The sequence below is a fragment of the Crassostrea angulata genome, chromosome 4 (genome assembly GCF_025612915.1).
Source record: "Crassostrea angulata isolate pt1a10 chromosome 4, ASM2561291v2, whole genome shotgun sequence".
NCBI classification, from domain to species: Eukaryota; Metazoa; Mollusca; class Bivalvia; order Ostreida; family Ostreidae; genus Magallana; species Magallana angulata.
Window position 1 is genome coordinate 3,697,576 of NC_069114.1, and position 24,062 is coordinate 3,721,637.

General features: G+C 31.0%; 2 protein-coding genes across 2 annotated transcripts; both read right to left on the reverse strand.

Moving 5' to 3' along the window:
- Positions 1-1,770: 1,770 nt before the first annotated feature.
- On the reverse strand, positions 1,771-12,204 carry LOC128180223 (uncharacterized). Its single transcript, XM_052848151.1, has 7 exons — positions 11,976-12,204; positions 11,807-11,884; positions 8,784-9,010; positions 5,012-5,219; positions 4,762-4,839; positions 4,333-4,569; positions 1,771-2,029 (listed from the first exon to the last, which is right to left on the reverse strand). Exons 1-7 carry the CDS (start codon positions 12,202-12,204, stop codon positions 1,785-1,787), a joined length of 1,302 nt encoding a protein of 433 aa, XP_052704111.1. The 3' UTR covers positions 1,771-1,784.
- A 1,738-nt stretch (positions 12,205-13,942) lies between these two features.
- On the reverse strand, positions 13,943-18,516 carry LOC128180232 (short-chain collagen C4-like). The gene is made up of 5 exons (XM_052848160.1): positions 18,450-18,516; positions 17,069-17,304; positions 16,862-16,941; positions 14,523-14,757; positions 13,943-14,301 (listed from the first exon to the last, which is right to left on the reverse strand). Exons 2-5 carry the CDS (start codon positions 17,295-17,297, stop codon positions 14,057-14,059), a joined length of 789 nt encoding a protein of 262 aa, XP_052704120.1. The 5' UTR covers positions 17,298-17,304; positions 18,450-18,516; the 3' UTR covers positions 13,943-14,056.
- Between the last annotated feature and the right edge of the window lie 5,546 nt (positions 18,517-24,062).

Genomic DNA, 24,062 nt, shown 5'->3' on the forward strand with positions numbered 1-24,062 from the left:
AAATTTAAGCACAAAAACTTTTTATCTAAGAGGTATTAGAAGAAATGGTCGAGTAAAAAAGAAGAATAATTAAATAAAATGAACTAAATTGTTTATGATAAAAAATGTTTTCTTATTTCATCGAAGTCTTCCAACATTAAATATTTTTTTAACAGATATTTGGTTTCACTTAATACAAACTTAGTTTAAAACAGATTTGTTTTTAATATAAAACTTCTAAACGTTCTTCATCCATCTTATAGATACATTGTAGTAATTATTATTAAATCACATGAAAGTATAAACTCTGTTTGTTAGGGAGATATCTTCTCTCCCCACCGTGTGTACACTACACAGTCATTTTGTTACGCTCGTCTATAACCATGATATGACAAAAATAATGAGAGAAACATTTTAGTGTTATCTTATATTTTTGATTTCTTGTGGCATCATACATACCGGTTTATTAATAGTGAGTTCATAGTAATATTACCAGTAGCGAGATTGATTTGTATAAAATACTGCATTCTTTACAGCCGACATTGCCTCAAAAGAAGACAGATTAGAGGAAAATCTTTTTATAATCGGATTTATCAAAATACTCAGAGTATGTTAGGAAAATTGTATATCCCTTAAAAAGAACCCTTATATTTATTGCTGTTAGAGAAACGCGTTAAAATTATTTATACAATTTCAGATAAACATCATTTTTGGTCAACATCCTCTAATGGTGCCAAATAAAATACAACGTTGATTATATAAAATACATTGTGTTGATGCTTTAGATTATGGATTATGGACATGCGCTCCATAGTAAAAAAAAAACGTAGGAAAATTATGTATATACTTTTGTCTCTGTCATATAACCTTTAACAAAGTGTGAATTAGAACCTTTTTAATTTTGTGAACTTGGGATGGTAAATTGAAGCCATAGCTTTCGGGTACTGCAAGACTTTTAAGGTTCTAGAGTAGTTATCCAGTGAATTTGAATTTTGAATAAATGGTACGTCTATAATATTAAACTATATTTGATTTTGACATGATTTTATTCTGAATCAGAGCAAAATTCTTGAGGAGGTTATTGAAATTAAATTTATGGAGCAATTGATCTTAAAAAGAATTTAAAAACATGCACAGATGATTTCACAATGCATAAAAGGTATAGAACTAGACTGAGATCTTATATTTTTAGTTTCATGTGCATCGTACATACTGGTTTATGAATACCGAGTTTAAACTATTGTTGCAAGTAAAGCCTGCATTCTTTACAACCGATTTTGTACAAGAATGTTTTCATTGATAATTTTAAGAGGACCATATACCGGTAAAATACAACTTCTGTTGCTGGTAAACTGCAAGCTTTAAGCAATATTCAATTTTATGTGTTGTGGGACCATATACTCTTTAAATGTAATAAATATATGTATATGTTTTTTTTAAGTTTTCGTTATGTACTTTAATAAATGACATTTGTTCATTTCTGAAGCAATTCTATTTTTTACTATGCATAACACTAGAAACCCAAGTGTAGTCATATTGACATCAAATGACAAAGAAACATAAAACTATTAATTTTGAGAAGACTTCTTTATTAAACATGTCGTGTAATAATTTTTAGAGGAAAAATATATATATCGCTATAAATAGTTAGGAATGAAATACACAGATGCATAGTAACAAAAAAGAAAGCAATACTATAATAATCTAATAAACTGTTAAAATACATTTAGGGACTGCTAAACAAATGTTTCAAATTACCTTAAGAATATTAAATGACAAGAAATAAAATGATAATCTAATCAAATTTATTCTTTTGAACAAAGAGCACACACTAGTTCTCTCCCTTCTATATATGGAGGACACCTTAGCGAACCACATCGAGCCTCAACAGAATAAAGTAATCTACCATTTTTATTGGCATGACCTCCATGTAAGGTATCTGGTTTTTCGTCAACACAGGTGTACATTGTACCGGCTGCATGACTATGATATTCCGCCATTAGGTAACCATGGTACTCCAATTTCCATCCTTTGCTACATGATTTTTTGGCTAGAAAAAAAATAATTCATATGATTAAAGTTAAATACAAACAAGCATTATTTTATAGACAGAGAGTTCAATCAATTTATGCCCTTACACATTCAATCTACTAAATTGTAGCAAAAATATGAAAATGTACTAGATTATAAAACGCGCAAACGCGGGACTTAACTTTTTAAACATTATCATAATACAATGCCTATTTATCTTCTATATTTTTTTATTTCATCATTTTTATTTTCATTTTTGTATGCAGTTGACTGAAGAATACAATTTTATTTTTATGTAATTTTAAAATGGGTGGGTGTATAGTGCGTCGTTTTTCTTCGTTAGGTCAAATATTACTTTAACTGTATATGGGATAAGAATTTTATATAAAAGTGATCCCCCTCCTCTCCCTACAAATTCCTTGTTTTATGCATACAACATTTATTCACATAGAAGTTAACCATATAGATATATAAGATTTACTATGAATCTGTCGCAGTACTTTTAATAAATGTGATTTTAAAACGCTAGTGAGTGCATAAATGTATTTACATGATAAGTAATTATAGTGAAATAAATTATAAACCTTTCATTTTCGATGAACCAGCCTAAAATAGCAAATATGAGTGTACAGTTTTGAACACGTTTTGGCAGATCCAAGTCAGTGGGAGTTTTCACAAAAAATACACTTGCAATGAAAACGATATTAAGTTATTACGTAAAAAGTGGATATATTAACTAGAAAACTATTTTAGATATACATAAAAATTAAGATTTAACAAATATTTAATGCTAGTAATTAATTGAACCAATTCGTTGATTAAATGCGCGAGTTTAGTTTGGACGAATAGAACTTTCTAGAACGGGGTAATCAAGAACGCGGGTTAACTAATTTTTATCAAGGCGGGTATTTTAGGTTAAGCTCTGCATCGCTGACAGATACATTGAATCGGACATCTTTGGTTAATACAAAAAATAATAGATAAAATGGGACATTTTACGCGATTTTAGTTTTGCTGGAAATAACTTTCATAACGGGGTGCCAAAAATCATGGGTTAACTAATTGAAGTGAACTCTAACTGAACTTCATTTATTTTTTACAAACTCACCTGTCCAAGCAGGCGACCGCAATTCCCTATCACTTACATCCACTGTCGATCACGGGGATCGAACTCGGGTCGCAGCGGTAGAAGCGAGTGGATTGTCCATTACGCTACTTAGACAAAATAATATCTTAGCAAAAAGTGTAGGGCAAGCTGATCATTGGGCAGTACCTTGGATCCGACAACTTTGGTTTAAGCCATGCAAATAAAATTCAGTTATAAATTACGGGCATCAATTCACACTTGTTAAAATACCAAAGGTGTATTCAGTTTTCTGGTGCAGACAAAAATGGCACATTCATATATGAGTTTAAACAGGGAATCTTAATGTAAATTGAAGCTTTAAAATCATGATTAAGACTATTCGCGGGGATGTTAAGGAAGCATATGGAATCTGAGTTACATGCAATTCTGTGAGTTCACAAATCTTAGTTATTATTTACTTATTCAAATATCTAAGCAACGAAACGTAGACCAAAAACAAATAGAAAATACTGAAGACAATTCTTTATCCGGAGATTAGTTTGTATTACGTAGATTTACACATTGATGACGTCATGACTAAAAGTTAAATGTCGTGTGAATTTGATTGGAAAGCATTGAAAACATATTCAAGATATAACTAATCTAAGAACTCTAATATAGTAAATAACTAATGGTGTGATTTATTGAGAATTGAACAGAAGAATACTGGGGGAGATGTGAGTTAATCAATCATTCGCTAAAAGGGATGTCAATTTGCTTTTATTTCTCGGCCAGGCTTTCCTCTGTCGTTGTTTACGATATAAAAATCCGACTAGAAAAACACTACCCCGTATAAATTAAACTTGATATTTTATACGTATCGTTAGTTGATCAATGCTTTAATTGAAAAGTGCTGTTAGAATCCCATATTTTGTGTTGTTTTGATGCAACATACCGTTTTCCGTGCAAGCTTTATAAAAGTTGGGAAGGTTTTTCGAGAGCCGGATAATTAACTATTGAATTCAGAAGAATATAGAATTCTAACAGCGGTTTTGATTAAACGGATATGGTTTGCCTTCACTTGTTATGTTATTTTATTTTGGAAACCGCGGGGTAGTGTTTAAAAATTTAAAAAATAAAAAAGTGAAAGCACATTTTCTATTCTTATATTAATTAAAAGTATGTCACTATCTTTAGAACATTCAAACTCGCATAGAGCTCTCAAAAAAAATGATATCAAATTGCATTGATATCACCTGGGAACATTTTGACAACGGATCTATTTCGACGAAGACAAACAGCACACGGTATATCATGATCCTGAAGTTTCAGCAGGTTGCTATGAGATGTGTCTGTTTCATATTCTGCGCCGAAAACATAAGCTTTGTTCCCATCAGTTCCATCACTGTAAACCCCCCATTCTGGATCTCTAGGTAAACAAAGAAGATCAGCAGCAGATCCTGCATGGCCAGACGATGACCCGCCGGTGTAGCCTAACAAATACCAATGAAATAAACTAATCTCAGGTTAAAAGTTTAGATAATTGAATTGAACTTGCATAAACACATGTAGATGATTCTTTTGAGATAAAACCACAATATAAGTCAGCTAAACAGTACAAAAATGTTTCAATTGTCTTTACAATTTTAAGTGCTTTATTTTTTAAAGATAACTATACATTGTACCTGATAAAACTATTTCAGCATTAAGGGGACAGGTATTCTTTCCCCATCTTGTGTAAACAACGCTATTGTTTGTTGCATCTAGAAATATACGATTATGTAATAAAGAAAAAAAAGTTTATGCATATATAAAATAATTTTTAATTCTTATTTTTTCCTCCTTTTTTTATTAATAATGATAAAAACATATCAAAGAAAATACAACAAAAAAAGAAAGAAAATATATAATTTTAAGGTAATGTTCATATTTTACCTCGGTTCTTTTGCGCGTCAATGTGTATTCTTTCTTTGATTTCTTTCACCGACTTTTCAATTTGATCGGTTACAGTTCTGAATTCCCGCCTCAGAGCAGACGACAGTTGTCCTGTTAGATAACCCTGTAACATGTCCTTACAACTTCTACTGTTTGTTTCATCCACTGCCTTGATCACAGGAATCAGAAGAATAAGAGCAACGATCATCTGCGTATAATAGGAAAATACTATGATTATGACCTAGTACATAAGAAAAAAGTATATATTGTATGATTTTTTTAATAAAATATTAATATCTTTGTACTAAGTCTATTTTATGCAATTTAATAAAAACATTAATTCGTAACAAATAAACAATCGAGCAAATTTATTGATTAACTTGAATATCAACAATTAAAATTAAATAACCTTTCCCACTACCGTCAATTATACCCAATGTGTTTACGAGGTTTTTTCAACAATTACAATAGGAAAGTACTAAAGTCATATGGTTTTATTTAACTGTTGTTTATAATGCTTATCAGAACGAAATTAAAATGAAATGGTATACCATGACAGAGTCTTAAATTACATGAGCGTATGTCGTGTTTAGCAGCATAATGATTTTATGTTTAAATTACATCAATAATAATAATCATAAACACGCAAACCTGGGTCTACGAGCTCAGATGAGACCTTTACATGAAACGAAAATATAACTTAACACCAGATGGCTGATATGGAGAAGATATTTTATAAAACATTGTATTTAAACTCATGTTTAGAAACATCCACAAGGGATTTACCATGGAAGCCTGACGAAAAAAATAAAATGATATCAATGTTTCTGTTTGGTCATTTTCATGCAATACGTACAAATAGTTGAGTTACTTTCATGATTGACAAAATCAGATAAAAGTTTATCTCTAATATATTAATGAATAAAACTTTAATAGATGATATTGTTGTTATCAATTATTGGTTAAAGAAGATAGCCACAATAATAAAATAACCTAAACTTGATTATATATTTCCCTACAGAATGTTTCGACTCTTTTAATCATTCAAACTTAAATTATCGAGATTAAATTTTGGTCTTAAACGATTATTTTATAATCATGAATGGATTCTTTTTAAATAAATGATGGTCATTTCACAATATCTTTCAGAGAATTGGGTTCATTTGTCACGAAAATCGGTCCTCTCTTAAGATTACATTTATTTATGTATATACATTTATAAGAAACAATATCTAAGGCATATCCTTTAGTTTTTTATCCTTTCACTGATAAATGTTAGAATGGAGCAGTTGTTATATATCATTGTTTTGCATTTTTGGCGACGTCACGACGTCAGTGAAATCTACGGTGGCATTATTTGACATTATTAAAAATAACAAAAATCAAAGGGTTTCGGGCAAATTAAATACAATGTTAGTTGAGATATATTTGATAAAGCACTGTAGTGGATTACTATTGACAATAAACAGTTTGAAGATCCTAAAAAATAAAGCTTATTCTTCACGTCACAAGCATCCACTTTTCGTTTTAGGTCTACTCGAAACAACCACGTTTTAACTGTTTTAGTTATTTTTTTTTATTATGTTGTAGCTGTTCGTGTACATTGGTTTTTTTCCAAATATTTATAAAAAATTATTTTACATTTGTTGTAAGACAGTTTACTCTTGTTATGCAAAAAAATATTTTTTTTCTACTCTTGTTATGCAAAAAAAAATATTTTTTTTCTTATAATACCAAGGTCTATGACAAAATTACCAAGTTAAACTTGTTTCAGGAAGGATTCTTTCAGCTTTTATAATTTTATATTCAATTTTTTTCTTTAAAAACATTAATGAAAATAATTAAGTAAACTTATTACACAAACACAGAATGATATTGACTTACATTATATTTGTGTGCGTCTGCTCTGTGTACGATTTTATTTTCCTGTTATTTTTATGAACTTGTTTTTCAATTTATTAAGAACATGTTTATTTGGTGTACGACATCTTAATCAATGGTGTTAGTCTAACTGATAAACTGCATAAATATTGATGTAGTCATATTAAAAAATCCTATTTTTTCCTTTTTTATTATTCACTACATCAGTAGATTTTAAATTTGAATTGATTTTTAATGGATACCTGAACTTTTAGATTTAAGGGCTTTATCTATCATGTTTGATTGATTTAAGTTTTCTAAAACATTGACTCATATTCATCGTCTCACCTTCGTTGTCTCCCTGATGCTGAGGATGACCACTCATCGTTCAATGAATTTGTTATTTATAGTTAAATTTTACATTTTTTTTACTGCAATTCATTCAATCAATTAATTTTTTAATTGTTATCGCAGAAATTGTATTTTTTGGAAATGTTCGATAATAAACAAAATAATCATAAGATAAACGATTGCAAGAGCTTACACATTTAAGTGTTCCGTTTTAACTAGATTTAACTTAGTTTGTTAGTCAATTACTTCCTTTTCCCTGAACATACGAGGGTTGTTCGGAAATTATTGAGACAACATGGATATTTTCCTTCCTAAGAGACGAATTAGGGTGAAAATTGGCATGAACATTTAAGAAACCTTAATAAATACTTAAACAAAAAATACTTTAAAAATGTTTAATATTTTGTTTACAACGGTAGATAAACAAATCGCGGGTCGGGGTACCCGGCGCAAGAATAAACTCGAAGAATAATAAAACTAAAACATCGTCTATCTAAGTGTTCGGAAAGTAACAGTTCATAATAAAATAAATCAGATTATATATGTTCTTTTTGCTATTTATTGTGACAATTTTTTTATCAAGTTTCACTTCTGTTCGAGGTGAAATACGGATATGGTACAGATATATTTACCAAGCAATAGAAATCTGACAACGACGGTATACTGAATTTTGACGTCAAGGCGGCGCAGCAAATATACATCAAACTGGTGGAAATTTCGCAAAAAACCCTTTTCAGGGCACCCAATTGCTTTATCAAAAAATATACGATGGCAAGGGATAGAGGGCTTCAGTGTTACAACTTCTTTTACTAATTGTTTAGCTAGAAGTCAGACAAAAGTACTGTTTGCACACTGAATGATGTCAACAGTTCTAAAATATGTACACAGAATGACTGTAGGAGACATTTCACAGTTATTTGACTTTCGGTTAGAAATAACCCGATTTTACCCCCAAAAATCAAGAATGGAGAGAATATGTAAATGTTGACATCTTGTAATGTAAACAAAAGATGAGAAATGAAGAATTAATTCTAATATCCTTTTGTTTGTTTAGTGTTTAAAACTTAGGATCAATGAGAAGCGTTAAAATGACGTTACGGTAAGTTTGCGGTTGCGCCAGGTCACTGGACGAAGGCAAGATGATCCGTTCACCAGGAAGGATCTAAGCATGCTATGGACACGAAACTTTTCACATTGATAAACACTATCCTGGTGTACGTTTAGGTGAAATTTCAAGGGTTTCTTTTTTTCCCCATGGAAATGTCTCAATAATTTCCGAACAACCCTCGTAAATTGAAGTAAGAAACACCAATCCTTTTAATTTTAAATGCTTTTATTGTCATCATGAAATGATATATTACATCCCTTATGTCAAATGTGTTTGAAACAAAAGTGGTTATTTACTTAATTTAAATTTACTACAAAATTAGTATTGAATCATTTAATGAACCTTTCTCTAATTCCCGGCAACTTTGATGAAAATGTCGAAACCAAGAATCTTAATATCAGAATGAATTTGTAATAATATATCTGTAGAGACTTCTTATTTTTTGGAACAAACGGCACACACGAGTTCTCTTCCCTCAACATAAGGTGGACACTTCAAGGAACCACATCGAGCTTCTACTTGGTGGAACAGATAACCATTCTTATCCGCTCTGCCTCCATGCAATGTGTCTGGGTGATTGTCAACACAGGTGTATACTGACCCAGCACTATAACCGTAATATCCGGCCATTAGGTAACCATGGTACTCTAAATTCCATCCTTTGTAGCATGTTTTTCGTGCTATAATAACAAGTACGTCAGTTACAGTTTTAAATCAAAAAGTTATAAAATTGAATAAAACAAAATACATTAAGAAATGCGAAAAAGACATTAGTTAATACTGTGTATTTAGCTAGAAGCTAAATGATATAAACGAGTGTAGTAAGAAAAGTTTGCGGACAAGTTCGATTGTGAACGGACTATTGGCGTGATACGAACGAAATTTTTAAGATTCAGTCTTGACATTTTTTTCTAACAAATATGTTATGATTTGTTTTTCTTTTAAATGCGCCATAAAAATATATATCTTGATTACTTTCATAAGATATGCTCCATTTCTATTGTGTACGCATTTTTCCTTATTAAGCTAATGTCGCGTTAAAGAGCATAAAAACTAATCATATTAAATAGGACATCACAGTAACAAATGAAAGACATTTTGTGACAGTATCAATTAAATTGAAGAGTTTTTTACTTTTCTATCGCGAATCAACGCACGAAAATGGGTCAAAACGTTAACGTCATTGGACATTTTGGAATAAGGAAACTTTGTTTGTACGGCGGAAAAATTTCCTATGGAGATCAAAGGTTCTTAGATGGTGCTTTTTTGTAACACAAAGGTTTATAATTAGAATCACGGAGGTTAAAAGATGGGAGAACTGATATTTTGAGCTCTTCAAGCACCCTCGCCACTCTTACATCCCGGATTTTGCGCCTATTCGTTTTGCTTTATTGCCTAATCTAAACTGCGTGGACAGATATTAACGGAATTAAATGATCTACGATATCCACAATAGGCATTATTCAAATACTTGACAAATAATGTTATGAACGTGCATTTTATAAATGGGTTGAATTTAAATGACATGAAAAGTGTGTGAAACTGAAAGGTTTAAACTTTGAAAAAGGGTGACAGGTTTGCCTGTGTGTTGTTTGACGTCACCTGGCCTCGTAGAAATATGATATGCTGCTCCGTAATCTAACGTATGCAAAGTAAAAACCGCTCTATTTTTCTAAAAAAAAATATATATATATATAATAAAATCAAAATCATATGATTTTTGCATACTTATTTCCATCGTAGTTTTTTTATAAAGCATACGTTATCTTACAAAGTTTACAGTAATTTTGCCGTAAATAAGCTCTCTAACAGCAATCGTCGATATGCATATTGGCTTTGGTACAAAAATGTTTTTAAAAAATTCAAAAATATAAAACAGTTTCTTTTTATTTCGTAAAAATACTGTTTTAGGTATCAAATTCGTCTTTTGACGACGATAATTTTTTTCCGGATTAATTCTTTTGTTCTTGTTGGACTAGAAAGATTTTATGGAATGAAATAACAGTGTAAACACTACAAACATTATTTTTCGCCAGAATTTGCTTCCAAAATAGAACAAATTCAATAATAAAATGTACAATGAAACCAATGGTAATGTACACTTATCTTCTGAAAACATAACTCTAGATTGACCACGTGTAGCAGGATATGGTAATGTTATTTTGCATGAACTTTGGAAAGACACAAAGTTGACATTCTTTGTTAAGACTGGTCTGTTTCTAATATAAGACGAGCAAAGGAAAAATTTTAATAATATATTTTAATCGACATCATAAAACGCACGACGCTAGTTTACTACTGTGAAATCATTAGATTTTGTGGTTGATTAATTTCGTGAATTCGTGGGTACGTCATATCAACAAATTAACATTCTCCATGAAATAGTAAGATAGGGTAATAAAGTCATATATGATTTTGTGGGTATGAGTGAACACACGAAAATAGGTCTCCACAAAGCTGTTGAATTAAAGCAAAAATTGCCCCCACGAAAATTAATGACTCCATAGTATGTCACCTAGTGGTTACTGATTTACCATCAACAAAAAAATTAAAGTAATCAATTAAAGAGGGGAAAAAATCATAGTGAGATTGTCATATTTTACCTGGAAACATCTTGACTACCGATTTGTTACGAGCCAGACACACAGCGCAAGGCACGTCGTGGTTATGTAGTGCTTGTAAACTGCCAGCTGAGGTACTTGTTTCGTACTCTGCCCCACATACAAACGCTTTATATCCATCAGTTCCGTCTGTGTATACACCCCACTCTGGATCTCTGGGTAAACAGAGAGGATCTACTACTGCTGCAGTATGACTATAATGAGATCCTCCAGTATATCCTTAACGAATGAATAAGAAATATTTGAAAGTAAAATATTGGTTTTGACACAGCTGCATAGAGTATTTTTTCGCTTTTGTTTTAATTTGCTTTGTTTTAGGGTTTTTTTTTAATGAGAGGGGATTGTTGGGGTCATGTGATTTGATCATTTTTTAAACATCAAATTAGATTCAAAGTGTGCATATTTTATCATTACTTCATTTGTTCAAACTACACGTCTTTATTAAATTTAAAATATATGAAGAGTGTTGATTATTTCAGGTTAATACAAAGTATAATTTGTATTTTTCCTCTATGATTTATGAATATCATTGTTGTTGTTTAAATTTGACTTTGAAAAAAAATATTTACCTCATGTTCAATTAAAATCATTTTGGATTTGCAATATATTTTTTTTATTTACATTATAGAATTTATAATAATTCAACTAAAATGATTTTATAAGATTTAATTGAATAATTTTATATATATTTAAATTACATGCAACACATGCATGTGTTTGTAAGCATAAAATGAAATGTTTTTATTTTTGAATAAAAAGAAAGTTTTGTTAATAAATATAGATGTATACTAGTTGGCTCAAACGAGTTAGTGCTCAGCCAACATACCTTTCACTAAAAAAAATAGCTCCACGTACCTGAGATAACTAGTTCAGCGGTTGCAGGACAGGTCTTTTTCCCCCATCGTGCGTACACAATGCCACTGCTTCTGTTTACTTAGACATAATTAAACAATTTAGTTGGGTTATTTAAAGAAGAGATATATTTATGCTTTTAATTCATAGTTATGCATTTTAAAAAAAGTACCTATGTGTCTGCTTAGAGCAGCTTCTGTTTTTTCATCCAATTTATTAACCGATTTTTCAATTTGATCTGTAACAATTTTGAACTCTCGTCTCAAAGTTTCTACTTGGTACGCTCCTAGAGCAGACGACAGTTGTCCTGTCAGATAACCCTGTAACATGTCTTTACAACTTCCGGTATTTGTCTCGACTTCTGCTACAGCTAACAGTATCAGAAAGAGTAGTAAACCCATACTCTGCGAATGAAAAAATAACTATACGTATAACAAATATGCATTGCTTTAAATAGAATGTTACTTCCTTATAAAAGTCACTTTAAAATGACATGATTTGTAAACATGAGCAGCCGAAAACAAAAAAATATTATAATATTCTTTTTTCAATATAAGAAGAGTCTTATTTGTATTCTTGGTTCATACTTGATCAATCACCAACTAGAAAATTTAAGATCGTCATTTATATTTTTAATCCTTGTAACACTACGACATAATGTTTGACTATTGTTATTTTAAATGTTCCTTTTCGGAACTCTAGTTTGATCGTTGAAGAATTATGCATAGACATGAAATTAAAACGCAAAAATCAGTGCAATATATAGAGCAGTGTTTTACCAAATATCTTGATGGGGTAAAGTAATGACTTTAAAACAAATTTTAAACAGAAGATAACGGTTGGCCATAGATGTTTACTTACGGTAATAAACTGCACAAACCAACTACAGTATTTCCCCTTCTATGTATTTATATTGTCATACAGTGCAATCACAAAGAAAGTTAATACTACACGTCCTACGCATTTTAGAATAACCGTATTGATATACGATCAAAATGAAATTTAATATTGACGTGTACTCGACTGTTTTATATAATTTTAATATCATGCAATATATTAAAATAGTTTATTCAATCTCTATATTTTCTCGGGAATTATAGTGTAGCTTGTAATATATCTATGAAACATGTAGGAACAATATAAACAATTTAGTTGAAACAAGCTTTGGGTTTTTTTTTTTGCACCCAATGAAGAGTTCAAAGTTTTACATTTGATACTAACATTTCAAAATTGTTATATTGATTTCAAACTGCTCAACCGCGCGATCTCCCAATTAGTACAGGAAGGTCAATTGATCTACAGCTTAAGTTTGAAATAGTATATGTATATGTACTTTGCAAGCATAGCTATAGAGTTAATATTCAAAGTTTTTGTATACCAAATCTCATTAACTGTGTTTGGCTTGGGGAGGTGGTGATAATTCTTCATTAAAATATGTGGAAAATAATTCTTAAAGTTTAATTCTTGAAAGCATTTAGATGCAGTGTTTGTTTTGGGGTTTTAATGTGGTAGTCTATAAGCAAACACTAATGAAAACAAACTTTAAAGTGTCAACCATAAAAAATAAATTCCATTGAATCAGAAAACCAAAATCATTTACTACCACGCCAACTTTAAGAGAAAGAACTTTATATCTATCGAAAAACGGGAGATACTCTGTAGTTTTATGCTTTATTCTGGGTATATATATTTGCACTCGAATTCTCGGACGTAACAAGACCAACTATAAACTTCACGCCTGTTTATTTGAATGTTTTGACAAATTTGTTTATTGGTTTAATTTGAGAAAGGAATTTATTAATTTTTGTTTTAATCGACTTATCAATGGAAAGGTTGACAGGAAAACATCAATGCACGTAGTCACTTTTAATAAAAACTTTATCTAAAAATGCAAGATAGGTCTTACAAGGCTTTTGTAGAGAAGTTTCTTTTTACATTAACCTTTAAGTAAAATTGCATTAACCTATAAAAACAAATCCGTATCTATGATGTTTGGTATTTGTGACATAGAAGTTTAACTTGTTTATAGAAAATTCAAAGGAAATGAGTTTGACAAAAATAAGAATTAAAGTCGCCGCACATTCTCTTCCGGCGAGCTCTCGATTGAAGGCATGACCAAGATCGCAAAAATAGAAAATTAAAGGGGTATAATTACTAACATTCTTAACAAAATAGGAAAATATCTTAAATAGGATTCAGTAAGACTTCAAATTATAAACAACATTTAATATTTTGAATGAAAACGTAATTAATTTATTCTTTAGAACAGACAACACAGACGATTTCTCGTCCTTCGACGTAAGGTGGGCACTTCAGGGCACCACATCTAGCCTCCACGGGATAATATAGGTAGCCATTTGTATCGGCTTGGCCTCCAGGTACAGTGTCTGGATGCTCGTCAACACAGGTGTAGGTTGATCCAGCCTTGTACCCATGATAGCCAGCCATGAGGTACCCATTATACTCTAACTCCCATCCCACGTAGCACGTTTTTCTTGCTACAAGGAAGAGTTATGATTATAATTTTCATTTTCAACACGTGGTCCTTGTCCAAGCAATAGTTATACACTATAAACAGTGAACAACTTTTCCAATAAATCTATTTATTATCTAAATATTATATTAAAAAGATAAAGAGATCTTTAAAATAGGCGAGCGATCCTTCTTCTGTGATGTTTGTTATGTTCTTTACATCATTGCATTTTAATGTTTACCTCACCTGGAAACATTTGCACAATGGATCGTTTTCGAACCAAAATAACGGCACAAGGGACATCGTGCTGATGAAGAGTCTTCATGTAGGATGGGACTGAATTCGTCTGGTACTCTCCACCATATATGTACGCTTTGCTTCCATCAGTTCCATCGTTGTAAATTCCCCACTCTGGATTCTTTGGTAGGCAAAGAGGATTTACAGCTGCCCCAGTGTGTAGATACCATGATCCTCCGACGTAACCCTTAATTATTTAATTGATTTGCTCTTCCGTAGTTCAAAAATCGTTATCTTGACAAACCTGCTAAATGATAGTGCAGTTTTAGCCATTTTCGTTAAGTATAATTAAACTAGAGAGCAATAAATAAAGAACGTTCGGGAAATGTTAACTATGACTTAAAACAAAACAACAACTCAAATATGCTAATAAATAAAATAATTTCCTATTGTATGGGTGCGAAAACATTAAACTATATATACATTAAAAATTACCTATACGTGCAACTTTGTACTCAAATAAGTCCAACAACTATCAATATAAATTTTAACGCATATTATGTGTAGAGAGAGGCGGATCCATCAATTTTTTAACACGAGAAAATGCATTTTATAAATGAACGGAGCATAGTCATAAAACAACTACGTTTGTTTTGATTCGGCATGTAATTATTTTTAGAGCGTGTATTATTTCTATTTTAGAGTGTTTAATGTGCAAGTGTGCTGTGTTTGTCATTGGGAAGCCTATGTAAATCCGCTTTACTCAAGGGCATACATATAAGGAGGTTGGCTCTTGAAATAATAGTCATGCCAATTATCCGAAAACCAGTTAGATATAAAGAGCTGGGCCTAAAATGTTCATTTATTTTATTTGTGCCCCTGTCACATGCCATTTTTTGGAAATATAGGGCTCTAAAAGAAATGATAATTCTCCTGAAAGTTTTGGTTAATTTTTACATAGAAATTGATGATTTGAAGAAATCAAACAAATATTTATAGTTTGAACTATTATTTAGTTACGATTTTAATACAGTATGAACTTGGACACATGAAGTGACTATAAATTAAAATCGATGTCAAAGTTTAAAAATTCTTGCTTTACTTGTGGCTTCAAATGCCAGTTCACTTTGAACACAACAACAGATGTTACAAAATTTTGGAGTAATCAAATTATAACGCAAATAAAACAAATATAGTAATGTCATCCAAAACCTTTCACGCAAAGAGACACACATTTAATGTCTCATTTAAAGGTAAAAACAACTAGGTTTCACATTTAAAATTTGAGATAAAGCATGAAATAAGCAAATATTAGGCTAAAATTGGAGTTCATTTTCCTTAATTTCTATAAAATATAAGGTAAATATGCCAAAATATATCGATAGAAATATCAAAACATTGTTTAAATGTTTTTTTAGAATATCATGAATATATCGTAATACACAAACTCCATGTATTTAGAAGTTTAAACTGCGCTGAAAATTAGGAAGCTAAAGTGACACTACTCTATAACTTGTGAGTTATGAAAATTGTTCATTTCTTTCTTGAAAACCTTCCGCCACAAAATATAGTCCTTTACCAATCTCTGTAAACATGTATTTTTTAAACAATTGATTCAGTATTGTTTATTTGGCATTGTAAAAAATAGATATACTACTAGAATTAATATATGATGCAAAATTTTCAGACGAGAGTTGATCCAAAATGGCTACCTTAAAAAGGAGCGAACCTCTTAAACCTCTTCGATCTTTTGGATATAATTAAGGGACTGTTATATCTATGTAACACTATTGCTGCTTCAATGAAATCTAATCAGAATTAATTGATAAATGCAATACATAAAATATTAAGCGAAGGTCATATAAATTCCAAGCGGAGCTCATTTCTTTGAGTTAAATTCTTATAAAAGCTTAACCCTATACAAAGCAGCAGCACTTTTCAGAATCTACCAGAAAAGTAGAATTTAATTATAATTTAAAATTTTTATTCAAGTAAATGCAATATTAAAATTTGTTTATGACCTCCATTCGGGAGAATTATCTACACATATGACGTGGCTTTCAATTCAAGGGACCACACTAAGTGTCATACAAAGTAGTATATACTGTACTTTTCCGTTTAATATAACATTTATATCAATATAAAATAACTTTGCATAAATATTTTGTAATAATAGATGCATCGTTTCATGAACGTTTAAATCCGCTAATATTTTCATAGTAAGCCTAAACATTGCTGCGTGTGTGTTTTTATGAACACGCAAAATGCATTGACTGGCAATGGTTAATCAAACTTTCAAACAAAAAACTGTAATTTTAAAATCTAGTGTCTGCACATGAATTCAATTTACCCGAAAGAACTTGTTCAGCATTGGAAGGACATGAATCTTTCCCCCATCTTGTGTAAACGATACTGCTGTTTCGTTTTTCTAAAGTACAAGAAACAGTGGGAATTTTTTTATCAATTGCCAATTGAAAGATAAAATATCATATGTGTAATAAGGATTGTTAAAATAAATCATAATACATTAGAACATGTTGAATTTGAATTTCTACCCTGACTCAATTGAGTATCAGCCACTTGTTTTTCTTTAACTTCCTTTAAGGTTTTCTTAACATCATTAGAAAAGCTTTCGAATTCCCGCCTCAAAGCCTCTACTTGGTATGCTCCTAAAGCAGACGACAGTTGCCCCGTCAGATAGCCTTGCAACATTTCTTTACAACTTTCGTTATTAGTCTCAACACTGACTACGGCGATGACCATCAAAAATATTTGAAACTCCATGGTCTGACTACAATTTAGAAATATACAGTATCTAGACTTGGTGTAAATAATATTTTTTTCTTCAAACTCTAAACGAAGTGCACATTTTTTTCTATTTGTTTGTTTGCAAAATCGTTCCTCGTGTATGTTAAAGGGACATGGCCACGATTAAAGTCAAAACTTATATTTCCGTTTTAAATGTTTACAATGCCTAAGTAAGACATTTCTAATAGTCAACCAAAATTTTTCATTTGTCTTGTTATAAGCGAGATATAGAGCTCACAATTCTCTGTCATGTTAAGAAAGCTATTGTTTACGTTTTGAAAGCTGAAGTAAAAATACTAATTTTACACCTAAAATGAATGTGATAAATGCTAGATACTATATATGTATGCTTAAAACGAATTAGAAGAGTGAGAAATCAGGTTCAAAAAGAACTAATACCGATTTATTGAGCCAATGTTAACAAAAAAGGCATGAGACTTGTTTACATGAAAAAGAATTGTGAGCTCTGTTGTTTGCTTCTAACTGAAACTCTATTTCTCGTTGATAAAAAGAAATGCATTTCTTAAGCATTCTAAACAATTAAAATTTTAAAATTGACCCAAATCATGACCCTTCCATTTTGACTCTGATAAGCACCAATGAAATAGTATTTTATCAAGAATTAATCTAATTTTTATATTTGTCAAAATGGGTCTGTGATGGAATGATGTCACATCGGTTTTACGCATTTTTTTTCATCGAAATGCTGAAAAAATGTCGCTCTTCTTTTATTCACAAATATCAAAAGAAGCATGTCTCATCAGTTTTTTAAACTAAACTGCGAGTTAGTGTTTAATAATCCCATCATTTTGGCTGAACTTAATTTACAATCCACAAAAAGGAAAGCGCAGTAGGAAATTTAAACCTTATACTCAATGTAAGATAAAATAATTTAAAAAAATAATCAATAACATTTTAACTGATTAAAAAGGATTACAAAAAATTGGAAGGATTTGTTTAATAATGTTTTTATTTTATTTTTCCTTTACTGTTTTTATATTGTTAGAATTTAAAAAAGGAAACTAAATCAATAACGTATCACCATTAAGAACCAAAGCAATGAAAGAAAATTATATTTTAAAAAAAAAGAAAATAACATTATAAACGTGGTGATAAAGATTGACTTACCGCACACTCAATATGGTTAATATTGTCAATGGGACAAATTTAAATTAATTTGAGGCGTGAAATCCCACACCAGGCACTTCAATTCAACCTACGTCTTCTGACAAGCAATTAAAATGTTATTGTACACATTTTCTACTTTATTTAGTAGGTTTGTGGTTACAAAGTATATGCATTCCCTAATTAAAGAACAAATATAACGTACCATCAAACATTATTGCATTTAGAAGAATTTTACTTTTTTCTACTTTATTTATTTTGTACTATAGGCACAGAGAACGGCTATTTTATGAGTGACTTATCGTCAAATATTTATGTATTAAAAAGCTATAAACATTTTAAAACACTGATTTAACAAACGTTTGTATTTTGGGGTAAGCTGATTTTTATATTTTTAGTGTTTCGGTCTTCTTGCGTTGCAAATGTGAATCACGTTTTGGGGTTTTTTTCCTTATCATTATTATAAATTTTTACATAACAGGTATATGTAATGGAACTGCTTTTGATAATAACGCCAAAAACCGAATGGTATGGCTAATGAAATAATTACTAAAACTTTCAAGGCATATCTAATAGGTCAAATTGTCAATGCCCACCTTTCTTAGTACTTAAGATAGTGGTAAAAACTCTATTATCTCATACAGGAGGGCAAATGGTCAAGCAAATATAATTTAATCGGTTTAAGGCTGTTTTTGCTACATAAATACATAATTCATGGTTGCAAATTTATTTACAAAAAACAATACATTTATAAACATGTTCCACATTTGTGGTCAACAATATTCTTTTGCACATTTTTATTCCCTATAATAAGCGGATGTGGATTTAAACCATTCTTATTTATCATTAATTGACAGAAATAGTTTGTAATCTGAACACGCATGCAGCTCTTAAGTGGGTGGTGTTTCATTATTACGATTACTAGAGCGTCCAAACAGAGGAATATATTTTTAATCTGAGATTGATTATTTTAATGTATATTTATAAAATTACGCGTCGCAATATCAATGTGCATACTATTAATAAAGAGATTTTTAAAAAATCGATATCAAAAAACCTCAATCCGAAAGTCGGTCGTTCTGATACGCTACCGCCTTCGAGAGCGGTAGCGTATCAGAACGGTTGATTTTAATCCGATTGCAATAAACTTATCACATCAATCTTTTTTACTTTTATTTATTTATTTTTTCAAACATTGCTAAATCGTTTTAAATGCGACATAAATCATACCTTATTATTCAAGGTGTTAGCCTCGTGGTTACGATCTATTTCCTCAAATGTTGATACTTATAGTTAACTTATAGAACACCGTTGATTTAAAATTTATCTTCTTTAATTGGTGGATAAATGAGTAATAGAAATATTTTTTTTCTACTGTTGCAACAATTAACATCCTATTTAACAGGTAGCACCCAAAACTCTCTCTCTCTCTCTCTCTCTCACACACACTCACACCCATACACACATACACAGAGCTCTGATTTAAGGTAGATTTTAAATACATGGAGTTAATAACTAAAATGCAATGCATAGCTTTTTTTAATTCTTATTTTGTGTTTTACTAGAAAAGAAATAGATTGTTTTGTTTTCCAATTTCCGTTATAAAAGATTGTGCATTATAAAAACTTAACAACAATCACTAAAACTCCTTAAAAAAAGCATGTATTCTAAAAAAGAATTCTTATGAATTATGCCTCCTGTATAAACCAGCATACTTTCTGTGGTAACTTTATGCCAGTTGTACGCACAGAGACTTTCGTTAACTTGTCTAATGAAAACAGGTACATGTCAACATGTAAAGCTTTTAACACTCATACTACACAAATCACTTGCAAAAAAAAAGTGCAACGACCTTTATGAGATCGAAACAAACAACATTTCCATCGACAGCCATATCAAAATCCTCACCGTTTTTGAGTTATAAAGCAAACACTTTTAGAGTCTATTGGCCCTTAAATGACGGAATCAGCCCTTTTTTATTTGTGTCAAATGAAACCCCTTGATATTTTGCACAACTTTTATTCTACATGTCTTAACAAACCATTGATCGTTTTAGAGATTAAAAGGAATATATGTCTAAATTGTTGCACTTTTTGGAATCCTGTTTTTGATTCCCTACCTTTTCCTAAATAAAAAACGTAATCCAAAAACAAAAACCGATGTGCACAACTACAATGTCTCTTTTATTCAAATTTGTTGGAATCCTTTTCCCCGCTATCATAGTCCCGGAGCCTTTGTCTGGAAATCAAAGGCCGTGAAAGTTTTTAAAAGGAGAATAACTCGTTAACGGAAAAGGATTTCCACAATTTATGAATTGATTAAGATAGTGTATTGTAAAGTCTATTAGTTCGCGTCTAGCAAGGAAAAAAAAGGAAAATAAGAATAATTTTAACAAGCACAATAATAGTAAGGTCTTCCGTTGGCACGGAGGACCTTAAATACGATTTCAGCTTTAATGAAAGTAATTTTCCAGAACGGGTGCCAAGGAACGGGATTGGACTATCTAACGTCATGACAGAAAGTGAAGGGGGTGTTAAGCATTGGGCAAATACTTTATTATTTTACTTTTGCTTACAATATGCAAACAAATATATACATACCGTATAATAGCGCTTTTTTTCATTTCATCCATTTATAACACGACAGATTGGAACAGAAAATAGTTTTGCTATTATATCGTGCAGGACCAGAATTAAATTATGTCCAAGCACACCAAGAAGAAAGTCTATACACCTTGAACATCTATAGGACAGTTCATTACAAAAACAAAAAAACCATAAGTCTTTTGTGACTTTACAAACTAAGATGAGCAAAATCGTGATCAAGTGATTAAAAAGACTCACAGAGCCAGAAGAAAGCTGTAAGAAAAAGGAAAACCGTAAAACTGAAGCAGTTCATAGTAATAGCAGCTACATTTTAAATGATAAAAGTGCAAGCAAGATATATTGATTATATGATATGGTAGCCATCTTACAGATCTCAGGGACATGCTACAAACCAAGACAAACCGAATTAAAAGCGTTTTGTGTGGTAGAGAAGGACATTTTGCCCAAGATCTGCCACGACATCCGACAAGTCACAAGACAAAGTGACAGTCACACACTCATTGAGGTATGCACTGGAATTCGTCATCGATAGAGATTCAATAGCTTATATCATCGAAAAGCATTTTGGAAAGTCCTAAATAATAAAAAAAAAAAAAGCTTAAATAATTTTTCCAAAAAGTGCATGTAGTTGTACATTACCGCTCAAAATACTTTAAACATTTAGACACATGCACGAACTGATCGAAGAAACACGCACCAGTAGCGGAAAAGAATTACATTACTATTTTGTTGAATGGAAATGACCAGCAATGTTAGGCAAAGGCACTGCTTTGGCTGTCGGAATTCTTGAACTTTGTGTAAACGTGTAAAAATTGTGGTAATCATGTTTCTGACAAAACACAATAATTTAATAATTGTGGAGCAAGGAAATGGATTACCTCCATCAACCTTTCACTGAGAGTGTTAAATTGATAAAATCTCATGATAGAAATAAACAAACTGGTTACAGACCTCATTTTTAAGTTTCAAAAGGCTTTTAAAATCAAACAACAATTAATTTTTTTCAAGTTGAAAATGTCAACCGTGCATTAAGACAGTTTTTTAACGTTTTAGGACTTTGACTAAAATATAAACGTTGTTTCCATCTGCAAGAAATGTTATCTTGAACGAAACCGTGACTAAGAATTTAAAATAAAATGTGTCTCTCCGGCGTTTTTGACAGTATCCTTTATTAAGAAAAAATCCCATATTTGTAATATTAATATTTTGTGAATTATAATTGTTAAATCCTGCAAATGGGGTATTGTAGCTTACCGATTTACATGTCTTCAGGGAGATAACTCTGTGTATGTGTATTTATTTTTGACGAGAGTAAGAGTCATGGTTCGTTGATGTTTCGGAGGGGTGTTCATCCAGTGTTTCGACGGTGTAGGCACGGATATAATACAACGATGGATGAAAGAGTGCGTGCAAGTCCCAGCTCAATTTTAGGAAATGAAAGGTCCGTCTGGTTCTGAACCTTCAAATGTAGCCAGTTTTGACATTAACTGTGGCATAAAGTATGCAACTGCATCAAAATTGAAATTGCTGATGAGGAATATGTTAACTTATTATCTTCGATTAACAAAACAAAACTGACCAAAATGAAAAGATAAAGTATTTCTTGCTTCAAAATGGCAGTTTTACCTTATCGTTTACATACACAGTAAGGATGCCTGACAAGGCAATATATCTATGCTTCAGCTCCTTAGTTTTAGTCAAACTTGGTCCAGTCAGCGATCCTGATCTTACTTTATTTAATTGGTAAACTACTCCCTACTTACAATTTTCATCTTGGCTAAATAAGTTACATTTATTTTGCAAGAAAGCAAAACTAACCTGTCCAACCATTTCCCCTTGCTATACTTGAAAAAAGGTAATATAAAGTAATTGATCTAAAAAAAACCCCACAAGTAACAGTGCATTTACATGCCTATCGTTGTCGAAGCACCATAATTATCTGCGTGCATTACGGTGTCTAATTTAACAAAGGTACCTTGCTGAATATCGTTATTGTACTTTAAATGCACATTTGACATGTTTAATCAGATATGTTGTGTTAGTCATACAATAAAGAACCCCTGAAAAAAAAGATATTTATCAGAATTTACACATGTACCATTTTCGTGTTATCAAATCTTTTTGTAAAATTTGACCGTTTTTATTTGTATTTGAAAAGAGCTTTGATATCTTCTTCTGCACAATTAATTCCGATTAACTTTGTTTTCGTTAAAAGCATAAAAATCAATCATGCTTCTTGAAAGTATCTGCCAAAAAACTCAATAGGACTAGATATAAAAAAAAAACCATATTTAATTTTGTATGGTTGTGACATATTATTAAACCTAATTTAAACAAGTTAAATGCTTTTGACAAGAACGACATGAATTCACGTGATGAAAAAATACTGTTTTTCGATAGTCTTTAAGACTTCAAGAATTTTAATGATTTTGAAATACCCCAAACATTCAACAACAAAAAAAATGCTCAATATCCATACCCCTACGATTACATGCCAGTCGTTATCAAATGATCACGGATACATGCGTGTGGTACGGTCTCAAATAATAACAAAGGCACTGATGGAGGTTGTAATTGTAAATAACTGCAAATATTACTTGTTTACCGAGAAATTCACGGATCTTTTGTGTTTTGTGACATAGTCTATTCTCTGAAGAAAAAAAACTGCAGTCGTTATCAAATGATCACGGATACATGCGTGTGGTACGGTCTCAAATAATAACAAAGGCACTGATGGAGGTTGTAATTGTAAATAACTGCAAATATTACTTGTTTACCGAGAAATTCACGGATCTTTTGTGTTTTGTGACATAGTCTATTCTCTGAAGAAAAAAAACTGCTGCAACCATTTCAAGAATTCAAACGATTAAAATAAGGTTAATCATAATGATTTGTTTTTTAACTGACTTCCAAACAATGACAAATCCTGTCGTTTTTAGGATTAAGTTATGTAAACATTAAATGTTATTTTAAAATCGGTGGAAATGCTTTAAATTTTATGTTTGGCATT